The sequence below is a fragment of the Pseudonaja textilis genome, chromosome 9, assembly GCF_049901715.1.
Source record: "Pseudonaja textilis isolate UNSWEBS1 chromosome 9, rPseTex1.2, whole genome shotgun sequence".
Classification (NCBI taxonomy): domain Eukaryota; kingdom Metazoa; phylum Chordata; class Lepidosauria; order Squamata; family Elapidae; genus Pseudonaja; species Pseudonaja textilis.
The window spans coordinates 3,637,195-3,664,780 of NC_141998.1; the positions used below are offsets into that span (position 1 = coordinate 3,637,195).

The 27,586-nt window shown below is 42.9% G+C and overlaps 1 protein-coding gene across 1 annotated transcript; it reads left to right on the plus strand.

Annotated features, from left to right (window-relative positions):
* IDO2 (indoleamine 2,3-dioxygenase 2) lies at positions 1-27,586 on the plus strand. The gene is made up of 10 exons (XM_026715136.2): positions 1-308; positions 4,139-4,234; positions 6,733-6,852; positions 8,858-8,976; positions 10,661-10,675; positions 11,451-11,550; positions 14,276-14,393; positions 18,045-18,096; positions 24,133-24,281; positions 25,545-27,586. The coding sequence occupies exons 1-10, from the start codon at positions 210-212 to the stop codon at positions 25,889-25,891; spliced, it is 1,215 nt and encodes a 404-aa protein (XP_026570921.1). The 5' UTR covers positions 1-209; the 3' UTR covers positions 25,892-27,586.

Below are 27,586 nucleotides of genomic sequence, written 5' to 3' on the forward strand. Positions count from 1 at the left end.
ACCATTGGCCACTGACATTCAACAGGCCAAAGGTCTGGGACTATGAGGAGCAGGGGAATTACTTCACCCAATCAAGATCTACTGATAGTTACTAGTAAGGTTGCCTTGGTCAGCAGTTACCGTGGGGTTCTGAGTGTCAACTCTGAACTTCAGTTCAACCCAAATTCAGTTGGCTGCAGATTTCCCAAGTTTGGCTGTCAAATCTAAGAATGGAGAATGCTACGCATCATGAGAAACAGAAGACGGCATTCACACTGAAGAGGTTTCACATTTCTGAAGATTATGGTTTCCTTCTTCCAAATCCATTGGTAGGTATATCCTTTTGCCCAAAACTAGAGGTGTGGGAAGAAGGAGAAAATGTTCAGGTGGTTGGATGGATGGAAGGAAGTTGAGGAAGTAGTTTCGTTTAGTTTTGTCTACTTCTGCTGATGGATTTGGGCTTGCAGAGAGGCAGAGTGACCTGGAATCAATTTGGGATTTGAATATTTAAGAGACTAAATAAGCTTTCTGATTGGGAGAAGAAGGAAGAGAAGGAGGATTATCTTTGTTCCTTTCTTTGTAAATTTTTTATTTTATTTTTAATACAAACAATCCATCATCCATTAAACAGTATGTTGCCTGGGTACAAATATTTTGTGGAATAACAATTAAAGTTTCCAACCATAATCATTACATTAGTTCTCTACCCTTAGCTTATTACTGATATATATATAGTATATCTCATTTTTATAACAATCCTCATCTTAATTTATTTACTTTTATAAACATATTTTCTATTGGCTAGTCTCTAATTTTCATATTTATTCTCTAACCATGGATAAAATGATTCCCATATCATATAATATTCGGTTTTTTTCCTTCTTTTTAATTGCAAGTGTTAATCTTTGTTCCGATTTCCTTACACGGTTGTAAGAATGAGGGTCAGGTACCAACAAATGTGGGAATCATTTTCTTCCCAATCTAAGAAGGACAGATAAATAGGGTATGTATCTAAATGAGTGGAGACTTGAAGATACCATTCCATTCTGGTAATGATCTGTGGAATGACAAGATAAGTTTTGCTGGGAGAAGAAAACCTCTTTTTCATGGATCATTTTTTTCATTGATAGCAAACAAATGTCTGTAACCATGCATAACTTTTTGAGGCAAAAGATCTAAGGAGGGAATGATTGCAGCTAGCAGGAGTAAAATAATTGATATAAATGAGAATTAAGTCTGCTTTACATAGTAGTACGTTGCCTGGAGTAGCTTGTTAGGTGGGATGGGTGGCTATATAAATTGGATGAACGAATAAATAAAATCAGTTATCTTGATGTCAATTATGAATATATTCCCTTACCACAAGGTGAAAAATTTCTTTCCATGATTCCCCAAAGACTTTGACATGTCCTTCTGCTAAATTTCTTGTTGAGAGTTGAGACTCTAGAAAAAGTGCAGAGAAGAGCAACCAAGACATATGATGAACGGTTGCAGGAAGTGGGCCTGGCTAGTCTAGTGAAGAAAAGGACCAGGGGAGACATGATAACAGTCTGCCAATAGTTGAGGGGCTGCCACAGAGAGAAGGAGAGTCAAGCTATTTTTCAAAGCCTTAAAGATTTAGTAAGAGCACATCTAAAATACTGCATCCAGTTTTGGTCACCATACTATAAAAAAGAGGTTGAGGCTCTAGAAAAAGTGCAGAGAAGAGCAACCAGGATGATTAGGGGACTGGAGGCTAAAACATACAATGAACGGTTGCAGGAACTGGGCCTGGCTAGTCTAGGGAAGAGAAGGACCAGGGGAGACAGGAGAGCAGTCTTCCAATACTTGAGGGGCTGCCCCAGAGGGGAAGGGTTCAAGCTATTTTCTAAAGCACCTGAAGGCCAGATAGGAAATAATGGATGGAAACTGAACAAGGAGAGATTCAACCTGGAAATAAGGAGAAACTTTCTGACAGGGAGGACAATCAACCCATGGAACAGAAGTTGCCTTCAGAAGCTGTGGGAGCTTCATCACTGGAGGCTTTCAAGAAGAGACTGGACTGCCATTTGTCAGAAATGATGTAGGGTCTCCTGCTTGGGTGGAGGGTTGGACTAGATGACCTACAAGGTCCCTTCCAAACCTGTTATTCTATGTTCTTTAGAATTTCTGCAGGGACAAAAATAAAAATCTGACAATTTCTGAAAGGCAAGACTTCCTCTCAACAGGAACCAGAGCAGAGCGGTCCAATATGTCTCATGGATGTTCTTCTGATTATTCCTAAAATGTAGAAAGCTACAACTATCTGGAAGACCAAGTTAGATTTTTCACTCCTTGGTTACCATTATCCCCAAATAGAAATTTTTTATCGGCCGAGTGTGATTGGACCCACAAGGAATTTGAGAGCAAAAGCTCTCAGTGTACATCCAAGCAATAAGTGATAAATCATGACCATAGACATCGTAACAATGCATTCATCATAAATCATAAGATGCAACATTTAGTGATAGTCATAGGACACTAAATAAGCAATCAACACAAATCATACTGGGATACTAAGTAGACAATTTAAATTGTAAGATACACGCAACAAGTTCAAAGCAGTGGCAACCATCCCCACAATGAAAAACTGGGCAAAGAGAATCCACAAAGCAGAGATTTCCTAACCCTTCTACAAACTTTTCTATTTGACTGTCTCCAGCAAAGAGTTATATTGTAAGAAGTTTGTTTCCCATCGCTTGTCAGAATATAATTAAAATAGCAGGTTGTCTCCGCTCTAGGGAAAGCTCTCAGTGGATCAGAAATATATTAAGTGCTGATGCAGCCAAGAAGCTGGGAGAAGTGAGAATTTCTGGTTGCGTGCTTTTGTTGCAGTAAAAAAAGTACCGTTTTTTGCAGACATTTCTGGATCACAGAACAGATGCTTTAATCAGTCATTTCGGATGATTAGATGGTTTGTAACCGGCCGCAGCACCGAGGCAGCCATTTTGTGAAGTTAAGCCCTCTGCATGATAAGGTGGTTGTTTTTCAGCCTGTTTGGGTGCTCTCAAAGTTCTTGTTTCCCCAGTGATTCCAAAGGTTATTTGTCTCTCAAGTAGGGAAGTAAACAGATCACATGCCTCTTGATCTTTCTGATTAGTTATGATCTAGTGAATTGATTGCAATCCATTGGATATGAATCGGAGCCTGGCAGTTGCTTCAGACAGATAGTAAAATGTGGAGATCGGTCACTTCCTTCATGGATAATCTAGTAACTTTACTTGCCAGTGCCACTGGTCTTTCTAGCTGGTGTAGCTAGGAATTAGCAACTATTGGAACGCTCCAAATTCTTACTTTCTCCACTTCAGGGGTCCCCAAACTTGGCAACTTTAAGACTTGTGGACTTCAATTCCCACAATTCCTAAGCCAGCTATGCTGGTTGGAGAATTCTGGGAGCTGAAGTCCACAAGTCTTAAAGTTGCCAAGTCTGGAGAATTCTGCTCCACTTTGAGGATGATAATTCTTTTTAGAAGTTTTTTCAATAAAAGGGTACAAAAACTGCACTGAACGATCCTTGACTGTTTCCTAGTATGATTTGATTGCTTATTATACCCCATAACTATTACTGTTGTACCTGATGATTCTTGACGAATGTATCTTTTCTTTTATGTACACTGAGAACATTTGCACCAAGACAAATTCCTTGTGTGTCCAATCACACTTGGCCAATAAAGAATTCAATTCAATTCAATTCAATTCAATTCAATTCTATTCTATTCTATTCTATTCTATTCTATTCTATTCTATTCTATTCTATTCCATTCCATTCCATTCCATTCCATATTCTATTCTTTAATTTCTATTCTATTCTATTCTATTCTATTCTATTCTATTCTATTCTATTCTATTCTATTCTATTCTATTCTATTCTATTCTATTTCTATTTCTATATTCCTATTCTATTCTATTCTATTCTATTCTATTCTATTCTATTCTATTCTATTCTATTCTATTCTATTCTATTCTATTCTATTCTATCATTCTCAACACCCTAAGCCAGTAGGCATTGAACCCTGTGAATTTAATCTCACAATGGCTGAAGGATCATGGGTTTTCCACATCCAACTTAATCCGTACAATTCATAGCTACATTTAATTTATATTCTCACATTTCTTTTTTGGGTCTCTCTCTCTTTTCAAGAAAGAACTTCCTCCTTTCTATAGTCCATGGATGGAGATTGCTCGCAGGTTGTCTTCCTTGATTGAGAGCCATCAACTACGTTCCCAGATCCACAAGGTACTGAAATTCATTTTCATGCATGACATTCAGTCATAGAGATCCCAAATCATGCTTCTTGATGCTCTAGGACAGGGGTCTCCAACCTTGGCAACTTTAAGACTTGTGGACTTCAATTCCCAGAGTTCCTCCTTTTGCTTGGCAACTCTTAAAGTTGCCAAGGTTGGAGACCACCGCTCTAGGAAGCCAATTTCCTTTCTTTATTGCATGCTGGAGGAGTGAATGCTAGCTTTCTTATCAGCCTTGCCTTTGAGTAGGGATGTCCATTTTTACTTTTTGAAATACCCTGAACCATTTGTGTGCTTATTCTCTCAGCATTCGTCTTATTGATTCAAAATAGAATACGAATTCGCAGGAGATATTTGATTTTGAAGCGTGAGGCAGAATAACGAAAGCGGAAGAGAACAAACTGTTTGCAAACTGCTTGGGAGATAAAAAATACACCTGAAAGAGTCAACCTTCTATTTTTTCTTCTGCAATGCTGCAAACGTTCCTGTAGATGGCACTTGTTCCACAGAAGATAAAATAGCATTGCTTAGATTTCATAATTTAAAATCTGCTTTCTAATTTATATGTAGTACTGCAATTTACATGATATAAACGACACGTCAAAAGACAAAAGAAAGTAACAAAAACAAGATGGTGCAAAAAAAGAAAACCAAATTTAAGAAATATATATATATATTTTCAACCTTCTTTCCAACAGATAGTTACAAACTTATTTTACAAATATTTTACCAATCTCCTCGCTCCTCGTTTAGTCCCCAACTGGCTTAATCTTCAATTCCTTTTTTTTCCAGCCAAAAAGTGCATATAAGGTTTCCAGTCTTTCCCCAGTTCTTTTTTTTTTGTTATGTGTTCTCTGACCATGTAAGTCCGTTTAGTCATTTCTGAAAATTCTGACATTCCCTCTTTTCAAAGTAGACCGGTAACAATGAATGCCAAGAATCTAGGACTTCTGATCAATAATATTGATGAGAAGAAATGATAAAGGAAAAAGAGTTCCATCAAACACTCTTTTAAAAACAAGACAACGTGGTACAGCATAATTCTTGTCCATTTCTTCTCAGTTTTTCTGTGTTAGCTTGTCTTTTTTTGTGTGAAGCAGTAGCTGTAGCAATACCCCAACTCTGTTTGATAGTGTCATTCCTTAAGAGTGTGAAAAATAACTCTCATATCCACGTAGCTGAACTGGGAACAACATATAACCAAGCCGTATTTGAAGTTAACTTATTCATGTGCTGGAACTATGATGGCGTAAAATGCAGTATTGCAGGCTAACTCTGCCCACTGTCAGGAGTTTGAAACCCAGTGTGAAATACAGTCATAACCCACTTTTTTCAGTGCTGTTTTAACTTTGATCGGTCACTTAATGAATTGTAAAGATGAGGACTACCTATGCAGAAAGCTCTACCGCTTTCCTTCCTCTTTGTTTCTTTCCTTTTCAACTATTCTCACAGGAAGCATTAGATCGTGAGGTGTAATCAGTGGTTTACTTTCTTCATGCTCAATGTATGATGGCTGTTTGGCACATGACCATCTCCACTCAAAGCTTGCAGAAATGGAGTGCTAAATATGCAAGCTTGTGGCTTCCTGGCCCTCGGTTGTTGCGTTGTGACATGCTGGAGAAGAACGGGTTTTTTGCAGGCGTTAAGTCGGAATGAAAGAGGCGAACTTATCAAAGTTAAATAGAAATGGAATGAGTTTATTGATCGGATGCATAGCAGTATGCATTCCACAGAAGATTTCAGACAAGTATTCAATTGTGTTAAAAAGGGTTCAGATGGTATGAAAAACTACTTCGTGTAGTTTTATGTGTCTTAATGGAATAGTTTTTAGTGGAAGGAAGGAAGGAAAGGAAGGAAGGAAGGAAGGAAGGAAGGAAGGAAGGAAGGAAGGAAGGAAGGAAGGAAGGAAGGGAAGGAAGAAGAGTAGAAGGGAAGGAAGGAAAAAAGGAAAAGGAAGGAAAGGAAGGAAGGAAGGAAGGAAGGAAGGAAGGAAGGAAGGGAAGGAAGGAAGGAAGGAAGGAGAAGGAAGAAGAGTAGAAGGGAAGGAAGGAAAGGAAGGAAAGGAAGGAAGGAAAGGAAGGAAGGAAAGGAGGAAAAGGAGGGAAAGAAAGAAAGGAGAAGGAAGAAGGGAAGAAGGGAAAGAATGGAGGAAAGGAAGAAAAGAAAGGAAAGAGAAGAAGGAAAGGAAGGAAAGGAAAGAAAGGAAAGAAAGGAAGGAAAGAAGGAAAGGAAGAAGGGTAGGAAAGGAAAGGAAGGAAAGGAAGAAGGGAAGGAAATCACTGGAGGCTTTCAAGAAGAGACTGGACAGCCATTTGTCTGAGATGGTATAGGGTCTTCTGCTTGGGCAGGGAGTTGGACTAGAAGACCTCCAAGGCCCCTTCCAACTCCATCATTCTACTTCCTATGAGGGAAGGATGGGGGTGGGTGGCGGGTGGGGAGAGCCATTAATAACAATAATGTTTTTTGTTTAACGCTCTTCTGTTTCAACAGATGCCTCTTCTAAGCTGCCAGTACCTGCAAGGCCACCGAGAGCTCTATTTGGCCCACCTGGTCCTCAGTTTCATCACAATGGGCTACGTCTGGCAGGAAGGTGAAAAAGAGGTCCCCAAGGTATTATTCGTCCATACTTGAAACTGTAGGTCTTTCTTAAGCCTGACGTGGCCTAGCGGTATCTGCAAAAAACAAACAAACACCCCAGGAGGATGCAATGAAGCTGTCATGCAAATGCCACAGTTAAATTGCCACGTGCCCAAATTTTCCTCACGTGACTCTGGGGGATGCTGCAATGGTCCTAGGTGCAAGGAGCAGCTGTAAGCCACCTTTTTGTTGTCACTTTGAATGGGTGCTACACGAGTGGCTTTAAGTTAAGGTCTACTTGCCGTCTTTTCCTTTGGTGCTTTCTTTTAGCATAGTGACCATGGGGTCACACTGGGCAACACGGACTTATAAAGCTTTCTACTTCTTGTCCCAAAGGTGCGTGTGTTTTTCAAGAGGCCACTGGACTTTCTTGGTTTTTCTTTTGAAGACGTTTTGCTTCTCATCCAAGAAGCTTCTTCAGCTATGACTGGATGGGTGGGGAATGGAAGGATCTTATACCAGGGACAGGCTTCCAATAACTTAGCAACCGATTCTCTGCCTGATTGCTGAGTGGGTGTGGCCACGAGGGGTGTGGCCTACTTGGCCTCCTGCACCACCCCGGGAGTGAAAATCAGCCGCCAGGAGGAGGGGGAGTGTTTTCATCCTCCCCGAGCCCCGGAGGCTCTCCGGAGAATTGGGCCTGTTTTTGGCCTTCCGGAACTTCTTGGAGGCCTGTTTTTTGACCTCTACGTGCCCCCCGCAGACCCCGAACTTACCTGAAATCCAAAACAAGTCACGTGGGGAGTCCTGGGAGGGGCAGGGTGGGCCGGGCAGGGCCAGCCAGTCACTGGAACTATCAGTTCACTGAATCAGATGTAAAATTAATATCCAGTTCACCCGAACCGGTGTGAACCGATAGCACTCCACCCCTGATCTACACTCCTTGCAGACAGCTGGACATTTGCACCCATTTTGAGGGTCATTGAGGCCACTTGGAGGTCTATCTGTATCTTCAGGTTCACCTGAGTGTGTTGTAGATTGGAGGTAGATGATGTTGTATCCCTCCCAATCTATCTCCAATGTACAGCACAGTCTTTTCGACAGCTCCAAGAAGGCCCCACACCCATTTGCACCACTCAGGTGACCCTGAGGATATAGATAAACCTCCAAGTGGCCTCAATGACCTTCTAAAAGGATGCAAATGACCAGCTGTCTGCAAGGAGTATAAATCTTTCCATTTCCCCACCATCCTGTCAGAGCTGAAGAAGCTTCTTGGAGGAGAAGTGAAACATCTTCAAAGAAAAACCAGAAAGTCCAGTTGCCTCCTGAAAAAAGCACCTTTGGGACAACCAGGACCTGGTCGACTAAGAATCTCCATAAATACTTTCTACCGGTGGTGGGATTCAAATTTTTTTTTACTGCAGGTTCTGTGAGCGTGGCTTGGTGGGCGTGGCAGGGGAAGGATACTGTAAAATCTTCAGTCAGAGGTGGTATTTGCCGGTTCTCTGAACTACTCAAAATTTCCCCTCCCAGTTCTCCAGTACTGGTCAGAACCTGCTGAATACCACCTCTGGTATGGCCTTCAAAATATTGTTGGGGTCTCCATTCAGTGGTGGGATTCAATTTTTTTGCCACCGGTTCTGGGGGGGTGGCTTGGTGGGCGTGGTGTGGCTTGGTGGGTGTGGCTTGGTGGGTGTGGCTTGGTGGGCATGGCAGGGGCAAAATCCCCATTCCCTCCCCCACCCCACTATCCTGCTTTCCAGCTCCATTCTCCTGTGCAGAGCAACAAAAGAAGACCCAGCCGATCAGCTGGGACTCAATGGGAGGCAGGGAATAGTTGGCAGGGCCAGTCAGAGGTGGGATTGGCCGGTTCTCCAAACTACTCAAAATTTCTGTTACTGGTTTTCCAGAACTGGTCAGAACCGGCTGAATACCCACCTCTGCTTTTTACTTCTTCTAACCATCTGGAACCCTATTGAAACCCAGCAGGACACAGACTTAAGTGAGCTGGTGTTGACTTACAGGCCTTGTCTTTCAGGTCTTGCCACGAAACCTGGCCATCCCTTTTGGAGAAGTCTCTGAGATGCTAGGTCTGCCTCCGATCCTGGTCCACACAGATTTTGTTTTGGTGAACTGGAAGAAAAAAAATCCCCAGGGGTAAATCTATCGACAATAGTACCTGTGCTTCATAGTTGGAGATCAATCGTACCTGGAGCCATAGAACCGTCAAGCTCAGGAAATTGGGAGCCCAGGTGGTTCAAAAGAATGTATAGGTTTATTGCATGTAAATGCTGCCTACAAGAATCTGAACTACCAAACAGTCAAAGCAAACTGGGGATAGATAAGAGTCAGCAGCATTCAAGATGGGCTGTAAATAAGAACCAATGGAATCTGTGGTGGGCACGAAAGGACTCAAGACTGCAGACATGCTAGACTCCTCCCTCAGGTTCAGTGTGGTCGTCTTCTACATCAACCTTAAATGTTGAATTGGGACGTTTCCACCCAAGTTTTTTATTAAGAGGGTAACTTTTTTTTTTAAAAAAAGCAAATGAATGTAGAGTTTATTAGAATTCTAATGTTAAAGAATGGTATTTTTAACAATAGCTTAATAGCTCTGTTAATAGACTCTATTCTAATAAATTACATTTTTAACAACCATGCACTGTTTTAGGGGTTTGAAGACTCCAACTAGCCAATGTTTGTCTCTTGAATGACAAAATAACAGAGTTGTAAGGAAATTGGAGATCATCTAGTCCAACCTCTGCTCAAGCAGGAAACCATTTCAAATAACACACACACACACACAGTATATATTCTTAGAGTAGATTAGAATAATGTAATCCTAAAAAATATGAGGTTCCCTAATTGCAAAAATATTCAACATCAATTTTAAAGTAACCTGAATTACCAACAGTTGCAGAAATGATGGATATATGATAAGAGTTGCGGTGGTGCAGTGGTTAGAATGCACTACTGCAGGCTGCTTTTGCTGACTACTGGCTGCCTGCAATTTGGCAGTTTGAATCTCACTGGGCTCAAGGTTGACTCAGCCTTCCATCCTTCCGAGGTGGGTAAAATGAGGACCCAAATTGTTGCGGGGGGGCAAGAGGCTGACTCTGTAAGCCACTTAGAGAGGACTGGAAAGCACTGTGAAACGGTGTATATGTCTAAGTGCTATTACTTGGGAAGGGAAGGGAAGGGAAGGGAAGGGAAGGGAAGGGAAGGGAAGGAAGGAAGGAAGGAAGGAAGGAAGGAAGGAAGGAAGGAAGGAAGGAAGGAGAAACAAGAACGGAAGAACAACCTAATAAGGGAGCTATAAAATGTGCAATGGAAAGGGAGCTTCATGCTCCTATCAACTTGGTGAGAGGAGAAACAGCCTCATAGCATGAGCCACGATGGTGCAGTGGTTAGAATGTAGTACTGCAGGCTGCTTCTACTAACTGCTGGCTCCCTGAAATTTGGCAGATCAAATCTCACCAGCCTCAAGGTTGACTCAGCCTTCCATCCTTCCGGGGTGCATAAAATGAGGACCCAGATTGTTGGGGGGCAAGAGGCTGGACTCTGTAAACAGCTCAGAGAGGGCTGTAAAAGCACCGCGAAGCAGTATATAAATAAGTCTAAGTGCTATTGCTGTAAACATCTGACTGATTTGCCCAAATGTTTGTAGTCTAGATCTGCTTGCTCATATATACATATTGCTCTGTATATGAAATGCACATGTGGGGGTATGTTGTTGTTAAAAGCACAGCTGTACCATGACGGACTTTAACCTTCAGTTGATTTCATCTCTTCATTTTGCTTCCTTGGGTATGTTGGCGGATGTCACCTCAATTTCTCCAAGGCGGCTGGAAATTGAGTAAGTCTTTGAGAATCCCTCTTTTCTTTTTTTTTGCAGGACAAGATTAATTTAGTTATCACCTTGGAGTCAATTTTCAGGCTGTTTGAAGTCAAACAGCTGCTACTTTTAGGAAGACAGCTTATGTTTACGGTGTTCACAGCTCCTATTTTTGCCAGTTATGCTCCCAGAGAATAGAAAACCGAGATTTGGGAGAATTATCTTTCTCCATCAAACAGCTGCTTGTGGGTAGGTTGCAGCTTTCCTCTCAAGAACAAATGGCAGAATTAACCAGAAATGGTTTGTTTAGCAAGTAATTGCTAGACTCCTTTCCAGGCCATCGCTGAAACCCAAGGTTCATTTGACTATTTATTTCATGTAGCTTTTGTTTTTCCTTGGCTTATGATTCTTTACTGGAATTCTAATCTAATGCAAAATTGAGGTACGCCTTCAGTAGTTCTGGTTTATTTCGGCGCCACTTTTCACTGTTACGCTTCCCTTTTTAAGTTACTTATAAAGAAACAGGGTCATCGATGGCGGGGAAAAAAAAGTCACCTACATTTGTTTCTATGTTCCTGTGTCAAACCACAGCAGTGTGGTTTTTTTTTTTTTTTGAAGGATTGTCAAATCTTGCCAAGCTGTGAATGGAAGCGATGAAAGAGATTGTGCGCAGTTTATATAGATCTATTGTTTTGTATGCACCGTGGCCTTCTTCGGAGGAGCAACCTCTCCTTTGAAAGCAGTAATAAACACTTCTACTTCCTTTCCTAGACTTTTGATCTTGTTCTCTTCGCAGGAATCTGGAGCCTATTGTGACCTTGCCTGGAGGAAAAAGTACAGTTGGGTTCATCCTTGTCAGTTTACTGGCAGAGAAAGTTGCTGCACCAGGACTCAAGGTCTAGTTTTACCCTAAATCAATGATCAACGTTTGTTTTTGTAAGGGGTTGAGGAGAGCATTCGCCAGCATTCTGGCTAATCGGAAAGCACTGTCAACTCATAAAATATTTATCTTTTTAGAGTTGCCAACAGAAAGGGAGGAGGGACTAGTCTAGCAGCTTGCAAAACCAAAACTATATTCCATGGCTGTTTTCATAGATAGTTTCCAGGTGACCCGATTTGCTGCACAACATTCAAACTGGAAGAGTATGATTGATGACCCAAGTTGAGTTCATGTGATATCCTGGGACGTGACACAAAAATAACAAAGTCACCAAAGTAGAATAAATTCTCTTTAATGCCTCCAAGGTGGCCCCCTATGCCCAGTTATCTTTGGCTGGAGATCAAACTCTTCAAAAAACAGTCTACAAAGGGCAGAAATGCAGTCTGAACCCAAAGTAAAGATAATTAAGAAATTAAAACAACAACAACACAAATCACACTGAAATAATTAACACGACAGGCCAGGATGTAAATTGCAGACTTTCAAAGGATAAAACTCACAATTGAGAGGATGCCAAAACCCAGATAAGGCTTGACCAAGATAATTCACGCTTTGCTTCCAGCAAGGAGCTGTTTGCAAACGCCCCAATTATATCCTGTTCTCCCAGCTGCAGCTAATGAAAGGGATCAGGGCCCTTTCATCTCCTGTAAGCCATGTTGCTCCCTTCTCCGTTCCTCCCTGCATGCCCTAGGAGGAAGAGGGGATGGCCCTGGGTCTTCCTCTGAATGTCCAGCCAGACTGTGCCCTTCTCTCATTTCTTCCACAGCCACTGGAGCCACACTCCCACTCCCTGTCAGCCGCTCAATCTCCCCCTCAGAATCAGACTCCAACAAGGGCATGACAATTCACCTAACAAGCCAGACTAGGTTAAAACAAGTTGGTGGCCTGTAATTTAGCAGACAGTGGGAATCCAACCAGTCTCAACATAGTCATCACATTAAGTTCTAATGCAGGGGTGTCAAAACTCAGTTTTACTGAGGGCCACATCAGGGTTGTGTTTGATCTTGGGGGGAGATTGGGTGGGCATAGCCAGGGTGTCAGCATTCCAAGTAATGAACTCCAACCCAACAAACTCCGAGGCAAGCATTCTTTTTTTCAAACTTCCATTTTATTAGAATTGTCATATTGGCACACCTGGGAAAACCCAAATCTGAGAGATCCGTGTTTTCCCTTCATAACTGAAATTCAAAATCCATCACCTGCACCCATCACACGATCCAATCACCGATCATCCCAACTGGAGACATTCCTCCAACCACTCCTTTTCCGGGTGCAGGGCAACTTGTCCTTGACTTTATGAGGAGAATGTTATGTCTAAACTTCCACCTCTCTATGAAATCCCCCCCTCCCAAATTCCCAGGCTCTAAAATGTGGCAGCCTGGAAGCTTCTAAATAAAATATGGCTCCCAAAGCTGACACAGGGTGGGCATGGCCAGTTCAATGTCAGTTGTATTGGGGGTGCCTACGGTGGCCTGAGTGCCAGTGAAATGGCTCCCAAGATCTGTTTTCACCTGTAGAGGCACTGCGAGCCGGTCCTTTGCTGTTTTCAGGGTGACCCCATGGGCCAGATCTAAGTACTCCATGGAGCCTGTTCTAATATAACACCTTGACATGTTGAGGAGGACCAGCCAGGGGTGGGATTCAAATTTCTCAACAACCAGTTTTGTGGGCGTGCCCTAATTTGTGGGTGTGGCTTGGTGGTCATGTGCATGGATGGGCATGGCTTGTATGTAAATATTGTAAATGTTTGTATGGTATTCAGCTTTGTTCTGGTATTTTCCCACGTCATTACAGTTGTGCTTTTAAAGTTGTAGCAATGTATTGGCAGAATCTCATCTGCCATCAACAAACTTCTGTATAGTCTGTGAATATTTATGTAAATATTGAATTTTTTCATTAAAAAAGAGCAACTTTTACCCCAAACAAGGCAAGGTAGGCAGGCAGATTGAGTTGCTTGCAGAATCACAGATTCACTTAGATATCTATCTATCTGCAATCTGCTGCCTGAGTCTGCACTGAAAAATAGATGCTTCAGTCCTAAGGAAGGTTCAGCTCTGCTCTCAGGCCAGTAGTGTGATTTGCCGGTTCTCCGAACTTTGCAGAATTGTAACAACTGTTCTAGAGAACTGGTCCAAATCAGTAGAATCCCACCCCTGGGCCCAGCATGCTTTGTAAACGAAGCAAATGTGTCCTGTTGATCCTTGTTAAGAGTCATATGCAGTGGTGGGATTCAAATCATTTAACAATCTTCTGTCTGCCCTAATGATTCCTTCCAACAACCAGTTTACCAAACTGTTCAGAAAGTCAATAACCAGTTCTCCTGAAGTGGTGCGAACTGGCTGAATCCCACCACTGGTCATATGAATCCAGCTTTGGCTCACATGCTAGAAACCTTGACTTCTGCAACAAGTGAAGTAGAATTCTGCCTATGCTAGGGAAAATGAACACATTTCTCTGGGTGATCTGTAAAATGACTCAACGTAATAATAATAATAATAATAATAATAATAATAATAATAATAATAATAATAATAATAATAATAATAATAATAATAATAATAATAATGGAACCAGCAAAATGGAAAGCTATAATGAAGCCAGTGGATTCCTGCAAGGCAATTTAACATTTCTGGGAATCGGGTGGCATGTAAATTTAAACACAGCTCTCTCGTTTCCTGCAGGCAATTGCCAAAGCGGTGAATGGACTTCTTCAGCCAGATGACAAAATCCTGGCTGAAGCATTGCAAGAAGTGACCAACACACTTCAAGAAATGACCAAAACTCTGAAGAAAATGCATGGTAAGCCTGTGATCCCCACACACTTAGATATAGACATAGAGCATCAGAGTGGGAAGGGACCTTGGAGGTCTTCTAGTCTGACCCCTTGCTTGAGCAGGAACGTTTACACCATTCCAGATTGGGTGTCCAATCTCATCTTCATGAGTTGGCAATAAAAAAAATGTTCATATTTAGAAACATCAACTTTAAGAGAAGATCAATGTTTTATTCCTTACGGCTCATCTGAGATTGATTAGGATGGCTCATTCTTCTTCGCAATTGATTGGATGCTTTCGAAATGATTCTTTAAAAATATATAAGAGGGGCAAAGAAGGTTTAGCATTAAATGCAAGACAGTGTTATACAGAAGTTGATACAAAAAGAAGCAGATCTTCCAAGCCAGTTGGGGTCCAGAACACAGTGGCCCACAAACTTCTACAAAACTGACATTCTCAATTGCTGCTGTGACTCCCTCTCTCTCTCTATCATTGATTTGTTTGTTCGTGTCTTCTTCAATAAAATGTGCCCCCTCTGATATGTACTTATATAGCAATAGCACTTAGACTTATATAGCGCTTCACAGTGCTTCACAGCTCTCTCTAAGTGGTTTACAGAGTCAGCCTCTTGCCCCCAACAATCTGGGCCCTCATTTTACTGACCTCAGAAGGATGGAAGGCTGAGTCAACCTTGAGCTGGTCAGGATTGAATTGCTGGCAGTTGGCAGAGTCAATACTCCATTCTAACCACTGAGCCACAATGACAGGAAGGAAGGAAGGAGGGCGGGAGGGAAGGAGGGAGGGAGAAAAAAAGAAAGAAAGAGGTAGGGAGGAAGAAAGGGGAAGGTAGGTAGGAAGGAAGGTGAAGGAAGAAAGGAGAGAGGGAGGAAAACAATAGAAAGGGAAAAAAAGAGGGAGGAAGGAAGGAAGGAAAGAAAGAAAGAAATAGCAATAGCAGACTTATATACTGCTTCACATTGTTTTACAGCCCTCTCTAAGTGGTTTACAGAGTCAGCATATTATCCCCAACAATCTGGGTCCTCATTTTACTGACCTCGGAAGGATGGAAGGCTGAGTCAACCTTGAGCCGGTCACCATGTTACAAAGAAAGATGTTGAGATTTTGGAAGAAGTTCAGGGAAGAAGAGCAACTAAGATAATTAAAAGCCTGGAGACTAAAACATGTGAAGAATGGTTGCAGGATTTGGGTTTGGCTAATCTAGAGAAAAGAAGAATTGGGGATGACAGGATAGCAGTATTCCAGTATTTGAGGGGCTGTCCCCCAAAAGAGCGGGTCAAATTATTCTCCAAAGCACCAGAAGGCGAGACAAGAAACAACGGATGGAAACTGATCAAGGAGAGAAGCAACCTGGAATTAAGGAGAAATTTCCTAACATTTGAGGACAATTAACCGGTGGAACAGCTTGCCACCAGAAATCCTGGGTGCTCCATCACTGGAGGTTTTAAAGAAGAGACTGGACAGTCACTTGTCTGAAATGGTATAGGGTCTCCTGCTTAAGCAGGGGTTGGACTAGATGACCTCCAAGGTCCCTTCCAGCTCTATTCTGATTGAGGATCGAACTCTTGGCAGTCAGCAGAAATAGCCTGCAATGCTGCATTCTAACCATTGTGCCACCACGGCTTACGTATACTTATGTAAGACTCCTGTGTTTTGATTTTTTTTTAAAAAAAATGATGCAGTCGAATTTTTCTTAATCTCAAACCAGAATAAAACAAGAGAGAGAAAATATATATATAGCCCATGGATTCTAATTGTGCCGGAACTGCACAGAGATAATTTTAATCATAAAATCATTTTGCTGAATCTGCCCTCCAGGGTCGCTCAGGGGAAAACATTAAAAAGATTTCTCGACAAAGAACATCAGTAGTGGTGACAGGAGAGAGAGAGAGTAAATCTTTAATGCCGCGATGAACCTTTGAATTTCCCTCCGTGCTTGACAGATCTCACTTCTGAATCACAGTATTGTGGCTCAATATTGTCGATTCATCGCTTGGTTATTTTCTTGGCCTTTTGCAGCCTTGATATGAACAAAGCCTTTGATGTTGTAAGATTTACCCGACGTTTAGTTCTGTAATTATCTCTTGCGATTAGTGAAAGGAGTCCCACTGGGGCTAGATGGAGGCTTAGCCAAACGAATAGAATTGATTTCCACATGTTGGCCTCTCTCCTAGGCAGTCCGGCCTCCAGTCTCAGTGCTGCATTGGGTTCACATCTCAGGGTCAATAATAATAAAAAAGAGATCTTTGCAAACCAGACGGCTTCGTTTCTCACAGGGAGCAGAACCAGAAGCAAGTCGTAGTCATACCCTGTGTAGAAAATGAGCAACAGATTTTGCATTGAATAATATAATATAATCATCATCTTCTTTTAACAACCTTATAGTCTGGGCAACTGAGTGGAGCTGGCAGAGTGTTTTACTGGCCAGGTGCCTTTCCTGTCGCCAATGCGGAGTTTTGTTCAGCAGATCTATTCTCAGTGCGCCCAGAGAGAGAAATATCTGCCTCTACCTCGAATCATATAATAACATAGCATAGCATAGCATAGCATAGCATAGCATAGCATAGCATAGCATAGCATAGCATAGCACTGCACTGCACTGCACTGGACTACATTACATTACATTACATTACATTACATTACATCATAACATAACAATATTGTCAGAGTGTTTACAGCGGGACTACTATTGTGAAACAACCCAGGAGCAAAACACAGGACATAGAAGCTTTGTCATTTAACAGTGGTTTATATACAAGACTGCTATATACATACATACATGCGCTAGGCAAATACCAGGCAATCACACAGAGAACTATAATGGAGGTAGAACACAAGGAGAGAGAGAGATAACCTCACATGGCCTCCCTTATATAGACAGCTTCTTAAAGTGGCGGTACTCTGCTGGTTCATCATCATCTTGGCTTACAGCAGCTGATCAGCTATTAAATCTTCATTACCTTAACAAATATAATTGTGGCTAGGACAAACATCCCCTCTGTTTTCAACAGAAAACAAACAGCAGCCATATTTGATGGCTCCATAGAGCAGAATTATACAGAATTACAAAGTAACAGAGCTGAAAGGGACCTGGGAAGGTTTTTTGGCTCCAGCAGGAGATGCTATATCAATCCAGACAAATGACTGTCCAGTCTCTTCTTTAAAATGTCTAGTGATGGAGCACCCACAATGTCTGAAGGCAATTCGTTCCTCTGGTTAATTGTTCTCACTGTCAGAAGATTTCTCCTTAGTTCTAGGTTGGATTTCTATTTAATGATTTTTCCATCCGTTACTTCTTGTCTTGGCCTCAGGTGCTTTGGAGAATAAGTCGGCTCTAATAGGTCTCCGTAAGAGCCCTTCAAATATTGGAAGGCTGCTATCATGTCATCCTTAGCCCTTCTCTTTGTTAGACTAGACATATCCAATTCTTGCAACCGTTGGTCATATGTTTTAGCCTCCAGAGCCCTTAAAATTATCTTTGTTGCTCTTCTCTGCACTCTCTGTCTCACAGCACTGCTGTGGAGCCAGGTACCACCTATTTTACATTTGTGCGTTTGGTTTTTCTTGACCAAGTGTAAAACGTTCATTTATACTTAACTTTGCACTCACTAAGTATATCCTGCAAATGGATCTGATCTTTGTGTGCTCTGATTCCTAGATCACGTTGAACCTTCAGTATTTTATGGAGTGACAAGAATATTTTTTTCTGGGTAAGTACAGCTATATTCCTTTGGCTTTAAAAGTATTTTCCAAGCAGAACCACACAGAGAAAAGCAACCTGTTGATATTGAGAAGACCCACAATGCCAACTGAATTGGGGGTTTTCCTTGTTCTCCAAGAATTGACCAAAGCTTCTGGACCGATTAGACGTGGCAAACAAGGGTTCCTTCTACCATTTTCCTTAGGGACGTACTATTCCTTTTCACAATTTTCATAGCATTTATTCCCAAGTGATACATGTGGCTACAAAGATCTTCCATCTGTTTGGGACGGGTACCTCAGGACTAAACTAACTTCCTTCCTCCCCCCTCCCTCCCTCCCTCCTTCCTTCTTTCCTATCTGTTTGGAAGGAATTTCTCAGGATTAAATGTCCGTCCTTCCTTCCTTCCTTTTCCCCCTCCCTCCCTCCCTCCCTCCTTCCTTTCTTCTTTCCTTCTCTCTTTTTTTTTCTTCCCTCCCTCTTTCTCCTTCCTTCCTTCCTTCCTTCCTCCTTCCTTCCCTCCCTCCCTCCCTCCCTCCCTCCTTCTTCTTCCTTCCTTCCTTCCTTCCTTCCTTCCTCTTCTCTCTTTTTGTTTTCTTCCCTTCCCTCTTTCTCCTTCCTTCCTTCCTTCCTTCCTTCCTTCCTTCCTTCCTTCCTTCCTCCTTCCTCCCTCCTCCCTTTCCTTCCTTCCTTCCTTCCTTCCTTCCTTCTTCCTTCCTTCCTTCCTTCCTTCCTTCCTTCCTCCTCCTCTCTTTTTCTTCCCTTCCCTTCCCTCTTTCTCTTCCTTCCTTCCTTCCTTCCTTCCTTCCTTCTTCCTTCCTTCCTTCCTCCCTCCCTCCCTTCCTCTCCTTCCTTCCTTCCTTCCTTCCTTCCTTCCTTCCTTCCTTCTCTTCTCTCTTTTCTTCCTTCCTTCCTCTTTCCTTCCTTCCTTCCTTCCTTCCTTCCTTCCTTCCTTCCTTCCTTCCTTCCTTCCTTCCTTCCTTCCCTCCCTCCCTCCCTCCCCCTCCCTCCCTCCCTCCCTCTTTTCTTCTCGAGCAACCATTTATCTCACCCAGTTCTTTGGTCTGCACTTTCCATTAATATATATGTTTTCCTACCCCGTTATTTTGACCCCACAAGCACCATCCTTCGGTGTGAGAGGACAGATTTCAGCCCAAACGATGCCTTCATTTGTTGCTCCACTTCGAATGTGTGAACTGTGCAGAATTTGCATCGAAATCTGAATTAGATGAGTCCTTCCCTAACTTCCTTAGTGTTGCTCCGAGAAAGTGCCTGGATCATCAACGAAGGAGGAGAATGGATGAATTCCACCCCTGACCAGCTCATCCTCAATTCAAAATCTTTACAACCCCTTCTCTTGCACAAAGCACGCTGGGGGTGAGGGGGGCCTTTTTAATCTCTTCCTTAATGTTTGGGGTTTCCCCAGGCCACACTAACTAATTGTGTTGCCTTCGCTTAATCAAGGTCCCTCATTAAACCTTCATTAAAATTCGGATGTGTTGAAGCAGAGAGGGGAAGAAATGATACTCGGAAGGAAGCGGAACTTGGCTATAAGGCAGCTTTCTCCCTTTGGGCATTGCAGAATCCCTACATGACTACAAAGGGAACTTGTTGTTGAATCGCCAGTGTAAAAGTAGGTTACGTTTGTGACTGACGCAAGATGAGCCTTCTGGTTTAATATTAGCAGCACAAACGCTGAACAAATGAGACAAGAACCCCTAGATCTATTTTAGGGTGGGACATCAGCAAAAAAAATATGGATATTCTGTCATTGGGTGAGTCCAGTTGTCCGATTCTCTTTGCCTAATCCGAAATAAAATTGCAGGGGTGACTTGCAAAGTGTGATAAAATATGTCAAGGTAGAAACAGAGGTGGTATCCAGCTGGTTTTGACCAGTTCTGGAGAACCGGTAGCAGAAATTTGGAGTAGTTCTGAGAACTGGCAAATCCCACCTCTGACTGGCCTCGCCCCCATCTATTCCCCGCCTCCTGAGTCCCAGCTGATTGGCTGGGTTTTCTTTGGTTGCCCTGCAAAGGAGAACGGAGCTGGAAAGCAGGCTAGTGGGGTGGGGAAGGGGGATTTTGCAGTAACCTTCCCCTGCCACGCCCACCAACCCGCGGTAGTAAAAAAAAATTGAATCCCACCACTGGTGGCTACCCATCATGTCCATCGTTAACTTGACTTTTTGAATGTTTTGTGCAGACACAAATTGTGTTACCGGCATTCCACAACAATGTTTGATAAGCAGTTGTACTGTTAGGAGAATAGTGGCCTATTTTGGGGGTGGGGGGGAAGGATTTGTCGATGAGTTTATGTAAAAAAGTGAAACAGGTGTATTAAAGTTTATGGAGGATTAAAGCATCCGTGTTGCTTTTCCCCGGACAGAAATAGCCCAAATTTGAAGACGTGGTACAACGAAAGGGATAAAATCCATGCCTTCAATATCACAAAATCTCTACAGCCTTCTCCATTTCTATTCTAGGGGCTTAGAGGTTGCGGGGTCACAAAAGCCCACCAGTTTGGAGCTGTTACTCTCTGCCTTAGATTTAAATAGCAAAGAAACTCGCCTCTGAGCCTCAGAAATAAAAGGAATGTCTCCAGCTCACCTATTCATTTTATTATGATTCATTTTATTATGATTATGATTGCAGGTTGGCATTGAGGAGATGGGTTTCTTCTCACTCTTAGGAGAAAAAGGTCTGAGCAGAGGCTGCGCGCGTTCACAGTGCATGGCACATCTCCACGATGGCCCATTGCTGGGCAAAGAGGCTGTGGCCTTGAGAAGAGCCCTGTTGCTCGGAGAAACGCCTCGGAGCAGCTGCTGGGAAGCAGCTTATGTTTTGCTCTGTGTGAGCATTTGACTCAAAAGAGCAGCCTAAAAATAGACCGGCTGGCTCCTTGGTGCTTCCGGAACATCTGGCAAGGAGGGCAGGTGGCACAGGTCAGCTAATGAGCTGCACACAGCTTGAGTCCCCCCTGAGCACCAGCCTTCCTGCAGTTGATCTCTGGCTCTTGAAAGGCTTCACTTGGCAGAGGAATTGGAGGCTCTGAAGCTGCCCTCCTCTTCCCCCCCTCCTCTTCCCCCCTCCTCTTCTCCTCCTAATTTTTCTTCTTCCTCTCCTCCTCCTCGTTCTAATTTTGCTTCTTCCTCTTATCCTCCTCCTCCTCCTCCTCCTCCTCACTTTGCTTCTTCCTCTTATCCTCCTCCTCCTTCTAATTTTTCTTCTTCCTCTTATCCTCCTCCTCCTCCTCCTCCTCCTTCTAATTTTGCTTCTTCCTCTTTTCCTCCTCCTCCTCCTCCCCTCCTTCTAATTTTGCTTCTTCCTCTTATCCTCCTCCTCCTCTAATTTTTCTTCTTCCTTTCCTCCTCCTCCTTCTAATTTTTCTTCTTCCTCTTATCCTCCTCTTCCTCCTCCTTCTAATTTTGCCTTCCTCCTCCTCCCCTCCTTCTAATTTTGCTTCTTCCTCTTATCCTCCTCCTCCTCCTAATTTTTCTTCTTCCTTTCCTCCTCCTCCTTCTAATTTTCTTCCTCCTCCTCCTCCTCCTCCTCCTCCTCCTCCTCCTCCTCCTCCTCCTCCTCCTCCCCTCCTCCTCCTCCTCCTCCTCCTCCCAGATCCATAAGGTTCAAAACAGTGGGAGGGGGGAGTGAAGACAGTTCCTGCTGCAGATATACTGTGGTCGTGCAACATAATAGGTAGAATAACTTCATTGTCACTTTAAATGTACACGACTCGGCATACATTAAAATGAAGTTTCATTGCATAGAGCTCTCAAAGGGGGTCACCCCCTTCAATACGCACTACATAAACATGACAAAATAATAAATAACCGCAGACTTATGCATATACCCACATTATACTGTGTGACACAGAGAAGCAACCCAGTCTAGTTCGGATGTACATGGCAAGAGGAAAACAAATATTTTGAGTTTAGCAGGCAGATGGCATAGGGAACAAAGCTGTTACAGAATTTGGTAGTCGAATGAAATCGATTTCATTGAGGGCCACATCCAGGTTGTGTGACTTGGGCGGGGGGGCGTGGCCAAGGGTGCGTGTGGCCAGCTCGACGTCACTCATGTCAGGGGCACCTATAGTGGTCCAAGCGCTCTGCCAGCAAAAACAGGCTCCCGAGCTCCGTTTTGGCCTCTGACAGCCTCCTGCAATCTTCTGCCAAGAAAACGGAGCTCAGGGGTAGGTGGGGGAAGGGACACATGCAGCCCTCCTGAGCTCAGTTTTTGGGGGCATAAGCACTGCAGGCCAGTCCTTCATTGTTTCCAGGGCCGTAGGCCAGATCTAAGCACCCCATGGGCCAGATCCGCTCCCCCCCGAGCCTTGAGTTCGACACCCCTGTGCTAGAAACAGTAGATCAGATTAAAACCTGAGAGTGTAGTTTGCTATGCTTGGCTGGCCTTATCTTCATTTTTTTGGGCTGTTAATAGAATAGAATAGAATAGAATAGAATAGAATAGAATAGAATAGAATAGAATTCTTTATTGGCCAAGTGTGATTGGGCACACAAGGAATTTGTCTTGGTGCAAAGGCTCCCAGTGTAAATAAAAGAAAAGATACATTCGTCAAGAGTCAAAAATCTTCAGGTACAACACTTAATAATAGTCATAGGGTACAACAAGCAATCAAATCCTACTAGGAAACAGTCAGTATAAATTGTAAGGCTACAAGCGACCAAGTTACAGTCATACAGTCACAAGTGGGAGAGGATGGGCGATAAGGAGTGATGAGAAGATTAATAGTAATAGTAATGCAGACTTTGTAAATAGTTGACCAGTGTTGAGGGAATTTGTTGTTTAGCAGAGTGATGGCATTCTGGGAAAAACTCTCCTTGTGTCCAGTTGTTCTGGTGTGCAGTGCTCTACAGCATCGTTTTGAGAGAAGGAGTTGAAACAGTTTATGTCCGGGATGTGAGGGGTCTGTAAATATTTTCACAGCCCTCTTTTAGACTCGTGCAGGATACAGGTCCTCCATGGACGGCAGGCTGGTAGCAATTGTTTTTTTTCTGCAGTCCTAATTATTCTCTAAAGTCTGTGTCCATCTTGTTGGGTTAATGCATTTAGAATTCAATATACGGTCAGAAACAGAGCATGCAGAACTCCAGGAACCAGTTTAAGTTTTATGTATGAAAGCAGCTGAATTGGGAACATGATATCTAGTTGATCTTAAGGTTGTGGGCAACTGACTTGGCTCTTCTTGATCCCATATTTTAGAACAATCTGGACTTTTGCTGACCACTGAAAACCCAACGGGGTTCAACAAATGGCATTTATTTGGACTTGGCTCAGAAAAAAAGCTTGAATTATTGATAGTTCAAGCCAATTGACCAATAAAATAACAAACGAGAACCTTTTTTCTTTCCTGTCAAGGGCCATTATCCTGGTCCTGGGAGGATAAGGTGATTTAGCCTTGGTGGCACAGTAGTGAGAGTGCAGTACTGCCGGCTGCCTGCAATTTGGCAGTTCGAATCTCACCAGGCTCAAGGTTGACTCAGCCTTCTATCCTTCCGAGGTGGGTAAAATGAGGACCCAGATTGTTGGGGGCAAGAGGCTTAGAGGGGGATGTAAAAGCACTGTGAAGTGGTATATAAGTCTAAGTGCCATTGCTATTGCTATTCCTTCCTTCCTTCCTTCCTTCCTTCCTTCCTTCCTTCCTTCCTTCCTTCCTTCCTTCCTTCCTTCCATCCTTCCATCCATCCATCCATCTATCCATGGTGGCATAGTGGTTAGAATGCAGCATGGTAGGCTAACTCTGCCCACTGCCAGGAGTTTGATCCAGACCAGCTCAAGATTGACTCACTTCCCTCCGTCTGAGGTAGGTAAAATGAGGACCAAGATTGTTGGGGGGCAATTTGCTAACTCTGTAAACTGCTTAGAGAGGGCTGTAAAAGCATTGCGAAGTGATATATAAAGTCTAAGTGCCCTTGCTATTATTGATTAGCGGGTGCTTTTTCTGCTTACTTGGGTATCGGCTGCTCCAGAAGGTTATCTGTTGGTCCTCTCCTGTGCAATCCATTGGTGCCTTTTCTCTTTTTCAGTTGGAAAGATAACCCCGTGCTACCCGAAGGGCTGCTGTATGAAGGCCTTTGCGAAGAGCCTCTGGCATATTCTGGGGGCAGTGCGGCTCAGAGCTCCACCCTGCATGCTTTCGATGAGCTGCTTGGTATCCAACATCAGAAAGAAAGTGGTAAGACGTGTCCTTTGCTTGCATTTAGATCCGGCATTGTATATTGAAACTAGGATAAAACCCACCAGTGGGTTTTTCAAATCTTCCAACTGTTCTGACCCGGCTCCCAAACACAACGAAGTCTTTGTAGTTAAATAGATGTTTTCTTTATTAGGAGCTCCACCAGCCCTGGCAAAAATCCTCTCTCTCTTTCTCTTTCTCTTTCTTCCTCCCTCCCTCCCTCCCCCCCTCTCTCTCCAGGCTGACAAGTCTGTCCGGCAGGGACATGAATAGTTGTCTGCCACATCTATTCATCTCTGCCCCGCTGCCTTTTATCCCCAGAGCTAGGATGGGGCTTCATTAGCAGCAGAACGTCCCAAGGACCAGCCCATAGATTTCCGCTGCACTCCTCTCCTCTGCCTTCTGTACATCTATGCGTCAGGCACTGGACCCAGCTGTTCCTCCTCTTCTTCATCAGCCAACTCCAGACCAGGGGCTGTTTACTCTCCACCTGAGGGCTGACGGTTAACACAGGATCCGCCTCTCTGTCTCTGTCTCTCTCTCTCTCTGCCAGCTCCATTCCCCCTTCCCCCTCAGAGAGCTCCCACGCCTCCTCCTCCTCTAATTTGACTGCTGGAGAGGCCGGTGGCTGACAGGCCACAACACCAACCCTGGAGGGAGGAACCAGATTTATGATTTTTCAGGATTTCTCAGTGAGAAGAAAGAAGGATTTCCCCCTTTGGGGTCACAGTAGAATTCCTTTTGAGAAAGCCCCATTGGGAATAATTTCCCCCCTGATATCTTCCACTGTGATTGAATGGAAGTGTGGGAAGCCAGGAAGATTGTGAGGGCATTCATACCCCCACCTTGGCCCACCTAGTTAACAAAACAAACATATGCACACATTCATCCATGAGAATTTCACTGAAATTAATTTTCTCTTGAAGTGGTACTTCGGTATTCAATGGTAATTGTTTCTGGGAGGCACGATAGGTACTTAAAAACTAAGATAACGTATGTGTGAGGCGAACCTTTACCTTAAGAGTCAACAGAATTTGAGAGGGGTTGGACTTAGATTGTTTATGGGAACATAATGACTCCAGGCTGATGACTTGCTTAACTAAGTCCCCTGTTTCTGCCTCTTTTCTCCTACATCAGCAATGTGGGTTAGAAATTATGAGGGGTTTAAAAATACTTAAGGGGCTAATTTGTTGAGCAGGTTGACTCAATCATTTTAAATTGCTTTGAACCCCACTTATCCATTCCTTTGGTATCTTTTACCAGCTGGATTTTTGCACCGGATGAGAAAATACATGCCTCCTCATCATCAGGCCTTCATTGAAGAAATCCGATCTGTTCCTCGACTGAAGGATCACGTCTTATCTTCTGGAAACCAAGACCTTCAGTCCACATACAACAAGTGTGTGGCTGCTCTTTCTGAGCTAAGGACCTACCATATCACCTTGGTCACCAAGTACATCGTTATAGCAGCCAAAAAAGCCAAGAACAACATTTCTCAAACCACGAGTCCTCCATCTTTCCTGGAAGTGGTAGGGACTGGGGGTTCACGGGTTCTGAAATTCTTAAAAAGTGTCCGGGACACAACAAAAGAAGCCATGATACAACTCTAAAAGACGGTCTTTTTGGTCAAGTAGAGATCAAAGTCATGATTATGACATTTCAACATCTCTTGATATCTATGAGTCAGTCAACATCTCTTGATATGTATATAATAGGTGGGAGCAACTCTTCACCCAGATGGTCTAAAAGGTTGGATCATGGACCAATCTTTTGTTAATCTGAGACATTTCTTTGCTCCTCCAAGTAACTTCATCAGTCAGAGCTAACTTGTTAGGCAGAGAGAGAGAGTTGTTGAAATGCGCCAACTCTTGCCACACCAATTTCAGGCGTTTCTTCCCAAAATGCAGTGTAATATGTCAATGAAGACCCCCATCATCCAAGCCAAAGAGGTCTAAAGGTTGAATCATCGCAACTGGGCCAACCTTTGTTAACCTGAAACAATTAACAGTTAATTTTTGTTCTCTACTGATGAAGTTACTTGGAGGAGCAATGGAAGACTCTGATGAACAAAGTTTGGTCCAGTTGCCATGATTCCACCTTTAGATCTCTTTGGCTTGGATGATGGAGTCTTCATTGACATATCTTCAGCTAGATGGCATTGTGTCAGCATTCCAGAAAACCTCCACTCCAATAAATAACTCCGAGACAGACATCTTCTCAAAAGTTCTTTTTTATTTGGGTAGTAAACTGGCACATCCGGGAAATCACGAATTTGAAAGTTCTGGGTTTCCTTGCAATAAGTAAAAAATTACAAATCCACACCCTGCACCCATCATCGCATCACATGCCCCAATCACCATCCATCCCAACTTGAGACTTCCCCTCACCCAAGTGCCGAAATAACATGACCTTGTCTTAGGAAAAGAAAGTTGTTATGTCTAACTGCATACCTTCTAAGAAATGCCTCCCTCCCATTTTCCCAGGCTCAAGAACGTGACAGTGTGGAAGTGTCTGGTGCTAATATGGCTTCCAAAGCTGACACACTGAATGGTAAAAAGACAGGTAGTCCTCAACTTACAACACTTCATTTAGTGACCGTTCAAAGTTATAACGACACTGAAGAAAAGTGACTGACAACTGTTTTTCACAGTTACAACCTTTGCACTATCCCCATGGTCATGTGATCAAAATTAAGGTGCTTGGCAACTGACTCATACTTATGATGGTTGCAGTGTCCAGGGGTCGTATGATCTGTTTTTGCGACCTTCTGACAAGCCAGGTCCATGGGGAAGCCAGATTCACTTAACAACTGGGTTACAAACTTATCTACTGCAACGATTGACTTAACAATTGAGGCAAAAATGGTTGTAAAGCAGGGCAAAGCTCAGTTAACACATGTCTCATTTAACAACAGGAATATTGGACACCATTGTGGTCGTAAGTTGAGGACTACCTGTATTTTCTGTTAAAAGACTTTACATATAAATATATCATAAGAAACGCATTCAAAGGAAAAAAAAATATATGGAAAAGTAAATTTGAAAAAAGAAAAGGAAGGAAATGAAGAGAGGGAGAAAAAAAGAAATGTAAAAAAACCAAATCACATAAAACATGAAAAATGCATAGGATGTTCTTCCCTTTGGCAGTTAGACGTGCAATTCTAATGAAACCTGTCTCTATAAGATTGCATAATTTTTGCTCGGTTCTATAACCCATCCTTTTTAATAACTGAAAGAATAAGTCACAAAATCATTTTCTTTTTTATGCAAAAAATAAAAAATAAATCCACAAGAGGTTTCCAGTCA